General features: G+C 37.6%; 1 protein-coding gene across 1 annotated transcript; it reads left to right on the top strand.

Moving 5' to 3' along the window:
- The first annotated feature begins 388 nt into the window (after window positions 1-388).
- On the top strand, window positions 389-8,002 carry LOC117299525. The gene is made up of 5 exons (XM_033783073.1): window positions 389-613; window positions 4,942-5,109; window positions 5,463-5,522; window positions 5,793-6,056; window positions 6,546-8,002. Exons 2-5 carry the CDS (start codon window positions 4,960-4,962, stop codon window positions 6,618-6,620), a joined length of 549 nt encoding a protein of 182 aa, XP_033638964.1. The 5' UTR covers window positions 389-613; window positions 4,942-4,959; the 3' UTR covers window positions 6,621-8,002.
- Window positions 8,003-11,028: the final 3,026 nt, after the last annotated feature.

The raw sequence follows: 11,028 nt of genomic DNA on the forward strand, positions 1-11,028 counted from the left end.
ATAAATTATAAAAACATGGATGTCAAACAATGTTGAGCTGAATATTCAATAGATGAAAGCATGTAAACTCTAAAAGAAACTTGGATTATAAATCAATAGATGAAAGCATGTAAACTCTAAAAGAAACTTGGATTATAAAAAATAAATAATTGTGTAATTTTTTTTCGGATTATACGGGTAGAGCCTTTGGCGATCACAGTGCCATATAAACACCGAGGTAATGAAATCCTCCACCAGGTCAGTTGACCTCGCTGTCCGCCGTGTATAACGGCACATAGACGGCATGCGTTGGTGCTCAGTTCATGCCATCCCCATCACCTTACGTTCCTTGTTATTAACACACGACCTTCATAGGACATCGATGAATAGAACAGCCAACTGGTACTCGTGTCTATTCACTACGAGGCAGTGCGCATCACTAACTGTGGCTCTCTCTACATTGCGCTCCAAGGTCTCATATGAAATACCAGATGTAGTTGATATTACTCTGCTGGTGTAAGTGAACTTCGCTTTGGAATCAAGACAGCTGAGGCTACTTGTACAGCTTCGTCGTCTTGTGAACTCAGATATACTTGTTGTACTTCTAGACTTATCGTAGTGTGGAGTAAGGCAGGTAAGTGAGAGTTTAAACTTTGCATGGTATCAACAGGGAAATATTATACGTTGGAACTCCATAACGGGGATGGGCACTTTGATTTGATACCGAGCTTTTCGATAGTTTAGTTTGTTTGCAATTATTTCTTTTACAACCAAATGCAAGACGTCTGTTAATAGATAACGCGCTGAGATATACTTTGATTGATTGCTAGATATGCTTCAGAATAATGTTTCATTGCTAAAATCACCCACTTTGTCTTAAAAAGAAAACTAAAACTGAAGAACTAATAATAATTATGAGCGTAGAACAATATTTTCACCAAAATGCACATGAAACGGTTGTATAATAACAAGGAGAACAGTTACTCCAATTTGAAGCAATTTCTGTTTGTCGAGGGGTTTTTTAAAACTGAAAATTAATCTGGTTCCCACACACCACCATTGGTTCACCATTGTTCTCCACCCAAACTTAGAAACAAAGAGTGTTTGAGGAGTAAGCTCTATACACATTTTGTTTTAACAATAAAATAAAACTAGATTAATTCAACACATTACTGGAAATTTTTTTTAAAGGATGGTCGGCAGTATTCGAAGGAAGCTTTAGCTTTGATTTAATGAGTTGTCATTATAGTTTTGGACCAATCATTTGTATTACTATATCACGAAATCTGAAGAACAAGTTTAAAGACGGTGGACACTATTGGTAATTGTCAAAGACCAGTCTTCACAGTTGGTGTATCTCAACATATGCATAAAATAACAAACCTGTGAAAATTTGAGCTCAATCGGTCGTCGCAGTTGCGAGATAATAATGAAAGAAAAAACACCCTTGTCACACGAAGTTGTGTGCTTTCTGATGCTTGATTTCTAGACCTCAAATTCTAAACTTGAGGTCTCGAAATCAAATTTGTGGAAAATTACTTCTTTCTCGAATACTACGTCACTTCAGAGGGAGCTGTTTCTCACAATGTTTTATACTATCAACCTCTCCCCATTACTCGTAATCAAGAAAGGTTTTATGACGATAATTATTTTGAGTAATTACCAATAGTGTCCACTGCCTTTAAATGTTCTGGATGTTGTCGAACCCAGCAGGAACCCCATCGTGTCTTCTTCTCAGTTATTTTTTACATCAAGCGTTATTGGTTTGTCAAACCGTCATATTCTCGTTGCTTTTTTGTTGACACATTTTTAATATTTCATTCCTTTGTGTCCCTCTTACTTCAATAACAAATAACAAAATCATGTCAAGCATAAACAAATTGACGACCGTTTTATTCAATCAATTATGAGGTTGTAACTATGGCAACCTGGCAATGAATGAACCCTCTTCATCATTTTGGACTCCAAGCTCAGTAAATGATGTCAAGGCCAAGTTCCTATAATAGCAAAAACTGGTCTCACATGGAAACTAACTCCCCATGGCGGCGTGTAATGATTCAAAACATAGTTTCGTTCTCATTGAATTCAACACGATGGGGGATTACCGTCAGAAATATAGGTCACAGAATGGCATGAAACATTTTGTGGACTAAGTAAACATTATGTTGATACCAACTTTAGTCGAAGAATGTTGCTTTTCAATATCAAACACATATCAAGAAGTATTTATCATGCTTTTTTTATAACGTACATTTTTTTGCAAAGCACATTTTCACTTTCCCCTCGAATATTAAAATCATTTTAATAAACAAAATACGACATAGCATGTAGATATACCAACAAAGTAAAATTGAAGAATGCTGCTTTCCGAAATTGACATTTCCATCCGTATACATTGTAAATTGAAATGTTTGCTCTTTATTTATCAACGTAAAAGCTCTGCATTGCAAACTCTTACTTTTGTTTTCGAATTCGAATTCCGAAACAAGGAAGCATTGTTGATACCAACTAGGTACGAATAATAGTGCTATCCATCCAATATCAAACAGTTAGAATGAAATGTAGATCTGTATTGATTTAGGTAATGCCATATTGTTCCTTTCTTAGGAACAATCTTAAAGAACAACCAGAATCTTACTTGCCAAACTTTTGATTTCGAGTTCATCAATGAAAACATAATCATCGGTACAAAATTTAGGGCCTCTTATAAAACCATTCATTTGAATAACCCATAATCATATTCATTCATAACAATGGTTAATTAAAAATTGTTGTTTCATCATCTACCAGCAAGTCGTACATCCAGTCTGTGAAGTTGATATAGTGTAACTGTTGGAGTTATATTATGCATCCTCGACATTAGTAGGATTTTTAATTTTTTATACGAACACCAAAATGTATGTATACAAGATTATTCTGTGTAACTTGAGGGCGTTATTTCCATTTCAATTTATTTAAAGGCATACTATGGATGTGAATAATCTAACACACTATCTTGGTCTCTTTTTACACTTTTATTGCAAAACAGCTTATCTCTGTACTTGCTTTTCTCAAAATGTCAATTTTCGAGTTGTAAAGAGGCGTTTACTTCCCAATGCCATAGTCCTATGTATATTGATACACTGTTGTAATCACGTCTCCATTGTTCGTTCCAACAATAGCCTTTGTTTGGTTAGGGTCTGCTCCATCCATAGTAGTGCTATTGTTAGTTGGCGATCTTCTGCTATGTTCATAATATACAGTCTTATGATGTGGGACATTATTACCATTGTATGTTGACATTTTTTGCAAAATGGGTTAACAGAAATCGTACAACGATCATTAGGTTGGATTGAACTGCGTGAGAAAGATGACGATCAGAGTATACCGTGAGCGAAACGTCGAGTTGTTGGCCATCAGTTCTTTTCAGAACCAACACACCTCCATGCGTATACCCAAGCTCACATGGTGTAAACCCACAAACCTCTCAGTAATTATTTTATCTATATTACAATTTTTGTAAAAACCCAAATACATCTTTTGAAACGATTTCGATGCTTGAGTCTACACTAAGGCACTCAACTCAATGCCACTTTTATATGACACTGTCTTTTATGGTCCCGATGCTGTTTATAAGACTAGTTGGTTTACTGATATAGGTTAACTATTTATTGCCAACGGCACAAGCTTCACTCCAGGGTGGATTCAAAGTATAAATACAAAAAAACAATTGTCAACTTCAAAAATACATTATCTACAGGGGATTTAAATCGAGTATTGAAGTAGTTAGTTCACTACCGCGACAGCATAACTCAGAAACGATCAATATTAATAGTTATAGTCAAGAAGTATACAAACTTAATAAAACAAGCATTTTTTTTATAAATAAGAAGTTTAATTTGTCAACGTCCAACCGACAGAATAATTGGTTTCATACAATCAACAGAACAGTCTTTCCATTTTCTGTTATAGTCATGCTTCATTTAATTCTAATTTACCTTATATATTACGGCAAACAGTGTCATGTACTATGCTATCTCACAGACGTTATTCCAGCCGGTTTACTTCATTTAATGCTAATTTACCTTTTATGGTATACAGAGCGCATGGTACGCAAACTCTTAGACGTTATTCCAGCCGTTTGATCTTTCCATTAATTAGTGCTCATCTTCATGTCATGCTGTGCATTAATATCAAACCCAGTTGGACATCGTGTTGTCATCGCTCCTTGCAGCTGCTTCAAGTTCATGTGGAAATATCACTCAGACATTAAAGGCTCTGGATATACTACTTTGGCAAATACTTCAAATAAGTGTTAGCATAAAAACTTACTTGGTAACAAGCAATGGAGAGCTGTTGATAGTATAAAACATTGTGAGAAACGGCACCCTCTGACGTAACGTAGTTTTTTAGAAAGATATAATTTCTAACTCAAATAATACAAGACTTTTAATCAGCTAGCTGAAGCCTTTTATTATGCATCTGAGGAATAAAAAGTAATGTAACAAGGTTACACATTCAATGACCAATTGAGCCCAAATTTTCACGGGTTTGGACCTTTAGACACCAACTGAGAATACTGGTATTTGACACCATTGGATTATGAAACGTGTTCAGTGCCTTTAACTATGAATCATTTTCACGACTGATGCCTTGATTGCGTTGATGGAATTTGAGATATTTGTTGGTTTGGTGTAGAGGTAATAATTACTAATCAATGCTGAATGCGCCAAGTAAGTATTTGGAAGCTTGCGCATGACTGTTACTTTATGTTGTTAATATTACTAAACAGACAAATAAAACCCGACAATCAAATGCGCCAAGTTTAAAGGCAAAGTGTAACTTGGGTTTTTGGAACCGTTCGAGTGTTTTTAATAAAATGTGAAGTTTTATTTCAAAAGGTGGTCGGGGTTGTGAGAAGCGTTGCTGTGGTAACCATGAATGTAAAACTATTTTCACTCACTTCTCCCTGTTCTTCTTTAGAGGTGCACCAAAGTCAAGATGGCGTATGTCTACTCTAACGCCCTCAACGTCAGCATAGCGCTAATTGTCTTTGGTTTGATCCAGATAACGATGTTCATTAGTTGCTTCTTTGGCTGCTTTGCTCCTTACCCGGTAGACTTCGCTTCTCCAGCTTGGAGTGGTGGATTTGTGAGTTACATTTAAGTTACAAACGCCCCCCCCCCCCAAAAAAAAAAAAAAAAAAAAAAAAAAAAAAACTGCTAAAAAATGCATTTTTGTGAAGCATTCTTTTTTGTTCCTTCCTGCGTCCGTCCTAGGGGAATTTGTCAACTGGAGATTCAATCCCCCATAATGTCCGGGGTGGGGGGGGGGGGGGGGGACACACAAAGTTTCGGGGGGTGGGGCGGCAAACAGAATCTCTAGGGGACACACCAAAATGTCCTTCAGCACCTGCACCGAACAGTTTCCCAAAGACTTTGTACATAAAATTGCTAAAGTTTTTTGTAAACTAACGCCTTTTTTTGTTTTCTCCACTCATACAGGCAATATTTACAGGCCTTTTTGGTATTTGTATGATTTGCACGTACAGAGAAATCAAATTGGTAAGTCAGAAAGTACCTCCTTCACATGTATTTCAACTAGTGACAAATTTAAACAAACAATCCGATAGACTGTCCACACACATTTCCTAAAGTAACTTCATTTCTTTATGCAAATGGCCTACTCATTATTTTAAAATCTCTGAGCCATACAAAGCTTCAAACATCACTTTCTGAAAGAGCATGTAAACTAAACCATAATGCGAAGTTTACTGTCAAGTCTTCCCCTTCTTAATTACTTATCCAAATACAACTTATTTGTTTTCCCTCAAGGCCAAATTTTTCTTCTTTCTGAGCCTGGTCTCCATGGTAATTAGCCTGGGTTGTATCGCTATCACTGCTGCTCATACGATGGTCATTGAGTATAAGTTGGCAGACCAAGACGCCAGGGAAGGTTATGAACCAGGAACACGTGGTCCATTTATTGCCACTGGATTGGCTATTAATGGTGCCGTCATCGTCTTTGGACTGATTCTGATGATCTGTGCATGCTACGCAAGTTGGCTCAACTGCTGCTGCGAGAGCAGACCATCAAAGGTAACAGCGCCCTCTATTGACCAATTAAGTTTAGAAGTACTAAAGTTTGCATTTGGGAAAACAATTGGTTTACCCTCTCCCTGGGATTGAACAAAATGACAGCCATATTACTCTGATATGATTCAAATTCGAACCCACAACCACAGTAAAATTCAATGAAAGTAATTTGTTATCCAAATTGTGACATAGATCGATAAAGTTGTCAAAAGAACTGTATTTAATATTGACAACTCAAAAAGTGAACAATAGTTCTAGGCATTATATTATTTCAAGGGGACTTTCCCCAAATTGAAAAGTGTTGTTCAATCTTTGATATTTAATATTTAGTCATTTTGTCAATTAGTGGCAGTTAGTCCACTAGAGACACTGGAAAATTAAGCTAGGTTTTCCATGAATTATACGCATAGTACAACAAAAACCAAACAACAACGACAACAGCAACAATATGTTTTCGCTTTAACTAACTTTGTAAGTTCAATTCAATTGCAGGGCTACACGATGACATTAGAAACTGTCCATGTTGAGAACGCTCACAAGGTTGCACCAACTGAGAAGTCACCTTAGGATCAACAGCGCATGCTCGATGACCTTTCACCCACGTTACTTCTGCCCACTGAGGTCTGAGCAAGTCTCCCAGTGGAATAGCCAATGAGAGGCCTTGAATGACTTTACTTCTACCGGGCCTGGTCCCTTTTGCCTTCTTTGTTTTTTACCTATTTGACCTGAACTATATGTTCTTGATGTGATATCAGGGTATAAGGGAAGGTAGTCACCAAAGATCACAAAGCGCCGCAAGGAGCAAGATTGGCAAAAAAAACCTATATCTGTTGTTAGAGCGTGTGAAGTACAATATGGGCACCATTTCGGTAAGCAAATGTTTCAATTGAGCATTGATCGCATTACTCACCATCTACATTTAAATAAATTTGCATCAACAGTTTGCGTACTAAATATGGCTTCCAGTGCATACTTCACATGTCAGCCCCATATAGCCACCATCTTGCGCCGCTGCTTAACGATCTTTAGTAGCGACCCAACCTCAGAATTTTAAAACTGTTATTACTCATGCATAATATTCTAAGCTATTGAGAATTTTTTGAAAGATGTACAATACTTGGTTGTACTGATTTATACTGAATAGAGATTGTGCCGAACCCATGAATGAGTAGCACGCTGGTCTAGCTAGCAATCACTGATCACTAGACCAGCATGCACCTCATTAATCGCGTAATGTGCCAAGAGGTTGATGGGCCTCGTTAGCCAATGGTGTCACCCAGTTTCTTTCAGTTGGAGCTCATTCACTCGATCAAGCATGCAATATTTGACATTGTATTTTCACAGGAGTGACTTGAAAAGCATAATATTTTTTTGAGTATACTTTTGAAGTTTTTACCCATTCCCCATGTTGATAGGTTTTATAATTATTATAATGACATTAAAAAACACAATTGCTGCTTCATATTTCATTTTTTTTATTCAGTTATGGTTTATTGTTTTAAAACAATTTATAAGATGAAGAAAGTTAAATCGCAAGCTTATAGTACAAGTTTTAGTTTGGTTTTTAACAGGTAACTAAAATTGGATGAATTTAGGTTCACAATAATATTGAGTTGTTTTCAGTTTTGTCAAAGTCATTGCTTGTAAACTGCTTCTCTTTAATTTGTGTTCTAGTGGATAAAGTAGACATTTGAAAAATGTACATATTTTTTACATCGTTATTTGTTTACACAAGCTGCTAAGAAATTTCACTTTGCTTTTAAGTTCTTTATTGAGATACAACTGTATCTGGAAATGACAGCCACTGACCTTTAGAGGTTCAATGTCACATTGAACCTCTAAAGGTCAGTTGAGGTCATTTCCATGTCAAGCTGTGTCAGAATTAGAGGCTACAGCTCCGGCTAATGCTATGGCTTCAGCTATGGCTAGATTTCCACTGTTTTGTTATGCAATACAAATCAAACTGCCAACAATACATTGATGTTCATAGTTTCTATTACTGTTATTAGGTATGGTACTATTCATAAAGATGTTTACAAAAAGTAATAATTAAAAGGTATAAATAGGCATTAAAGGCAGTGGACACTATTGGTAATTACTCAAAATAATTATTAGCATAAAAACTTACTTGACAACGAGTAATGGGAGAGGTTCATAGTATAAAGCATTGTGAGAAACAGCTCCCTCTGAAGTGGCGTAGTTTTTGAGAAAGAAGTAATTTTCAACGAATTTGATTTCGAGACCTCAAGTTTAAGAATTTGAGACCTCGAAATCAAGCATCTAAAAGCACACAACTTCGTGTGACAAGCATGTTTTTTTCTTTCATAGTTATCTCGCAACTCCGACGACCAATCGAGCTCAAATTTTCACAGGTTTGTTATTTTATGCATATGTTGAGATACACCAAGTAAGAAGACTGGTCTTTGACAATTACCAATAGTGTCCACCAACTTTAAACTGCCATCTGTGTACAAACTTCTTCTGAGTGATAGCAATCTCTTTTTAGGCCTAGAATTTCATCTTTGAACATGTTAAAAGAAAAAAGGCCACTTACGTTTTGCAACAGGCACTTCCATTGGAAAATCTAACTTTTGAAGGGGCACCAAGGCCAAGACCAGGAGCGCGGCCCCAGGCCTGTCTTTTGAATAAAGCTCCTCCAACCAATGTTTATTTCCCATAATGGGGACAGAATCTCCATAGGACAGGTTTCCCTATAACAATGCCGGCAAACAATGTTTACCTCCTGAGAGAATAATATGTGTGGTCGATAGCACCTCCCCGTTGTTCAGACGGCAGGTGTAGTCCTTCTAGTTCCATTAGCTGCCCCGCTGTTGCAGGTGCAGGCAGTCCTTTCCAGATCCGTTAGCTGGCCCGCTGTTGCAGGTGCAGGCAGTCCTTTCCAGATCCGTTAGCTGCCCCGCTGTTGCAGGTGCAGGCAGTCCTTTCCAGATCCGTTAGCTGGCCCGCTGTTTTAAGCTCGTCTCTGCACAGTACATTTTGTCCTGCACCATGCAAGCACACAACACCTAATACGCCATTGGCGGTCAAAGAAAAAGAAGATTTGGTAAAACATGATCAATAATCTTAGTATAAGCATAGAGATAGAAGTAAGTCTACTTGACAGTTTAAAATTAATCTATTAATCTATTATCCCAAAAATGATCAAACAAATAACTGTATACAAATACAACTACAATCCTATTAATTAATTATCAAGTACAAATAAATGAAATGTGTGAACAAACTACAGGCCTATACTATACAATACAATAATAAGTTTTTATAGCACTTTTCAAATCCAAAGCAAGATCTCAAAGAGCTTCAACAGTGTGGTCACTGGGAAATTCAGTAATTCATTCCTTAAACCATATGAGTATAGGCCTACACTACAGCCTTTAGGCTGTGCAACAAAAATGGGCTTCTAAAAATGCTAAATCAATCATCAAGAATCATCTCTGCCCTCACAGGTGGCACCCATTTACTCCTAGGTGGAGAGAAGCAATTATAGTTGTGTCTTGCTCAGGGACACAAGTGTAGTGGCAAACAATTATTATTTTACGGGTTGTTCAAAAAAACCCCTTAACCCCCTCGACCCACGACCCACGACCCCTCGACGTCTGCCCCGTGTTCAAAGAATGTCCCAATTCCGAATTCATAAAATGTCGCTTTACGGCCGAGTAAGAATTAAGTCCCCGATTTAGATTCACAGTGTGTGATGCGACGCAACTTCCTTCCACGACTAGAATCGATTTCAAGTCTGAGACTGCGGTTATATTTATCTGCATCAGCCACACAGAATTGGGAGTATTTACTCTCCGCTTCCGCACGTCACGTGCACACCGATTGGGGACCCCAAACATGTCCGTGTGGCCATTTGGTCGGTCGGGTCTACAACCTTGAGCTCCGCTTAGAGCAACTGGTAGCCATGCAGGAATAGTACACAGGACGGGAGCGATCGGCCGGATATGGGTCTGCCTGATCATCACGTAATGAGTTGGCCGTAATCGTATTCGGGCGGTACACGCAGGTTTCCAGTTGGGATAATAATCTCGGATCGCCAAGAGATACACGTGGAAATACCGCGGTTTTTTATTTTTACATCACTTGGCCACAGGCCCGATCTCAGCAGCCAATCACGCGAAGTTTGCTTCGTGCATACCACGTGTGTATGGTATTTCTCGTACGCTGTGTTGTTGTGATGTGCGAAGCATGGTAGTCGACGTCAGCATACAAAATTGTGTGCGTGATTGGCTGAGGTTGTAAACTGCGGCAATTTCGGTGTACAGAAAAAAAGATCGCACAAAATTTGAGGTCGTGGGTCGTGGGGGTCGAGGGGGTTTTAGAACAACCATTATTTTACAAGAGGAAATAAACACAAAACAGTAAAGCGATAAATAACAAATTGAGAGATGAAATCATGAATATTTATACTACTATATTATTATAATAATATAACTTGCATCAACAAAAAGATAAAAAGAACAGGACAAATAAGAATTCAAGACGCTGGGTTATTCTTATAGCTCTGTCTTTGCTCAAACTCAGTAAAACTCAATACAAACAACAACAAATTGATTTTAAAACAAAAGATCAGACTCAGATCAGAGCATAGAGTCTCTGTCCTTACTCTATGATCAGAGCAACCTGTCGGAAATAAACGACTTAGGCATCACCCATCATCCCCATCAACCTTTTCAATGCACAAAAATAACCGTAATTTTACAAGATCATAACTTGACAATAAATACAAATATGATAACATTAAAACGCTTAAAATACAAATATGATCATAATTTAGTCAAATAATCTCGTGAATGGTCAAAAAAGGCCTTCAAACTTACAATATTTGTGGGGGAAACTACTTGTTTATCGTCAAAACTTTTATCGTCAAATCTTCGCTTGGCCGACTGTCAAAATATTATCAACCTCGTGTACATTATATGGCCTCGAATTAATCTTGTTCGCCCCCACCACG

This window comes from Asterias rubens, chromosome 14 (genome assembly GCF_902459465.1).
Source record: "Asterias rubens chromosome 14, eAstRub1.3, whole genome shotgun sequence".
Classification (NCBI taxonomy): domain Eukaryota; kingdom Metazoa; phylum Echinodermata; class Asteroidea; order Forcipulatida; family Asteriidae; genus Asterias; species Asterias rubens.

What these genes read in the sequence shown, in the direction of transcription:
- LOC117299525 (XM_033783073.1), top strand. Translation starts at nt 4,960, where the DNA reads ATGGCGTATGTCTACTCTAACGCCCTCAACGTCAGCATAGCGCTAATT. An exon ending in CAGCTTGGAGTGGTGGATTT is followed by an intron (nt 5,110 to 5,462) that starts GTGAGTTACATT and finishes CCACTCATACAG; the next exon opens with GCAATATTTACAGGCCTTTT. An exon ending in GCGAGAGCAGACCATCAAAG is followed by an intron (nt 6,057 to 6,545) that starts GTAACAGCGCCC and finishes ATTCAATTGCAG; the next exon opens with GGCTACACGATGACATTAGA.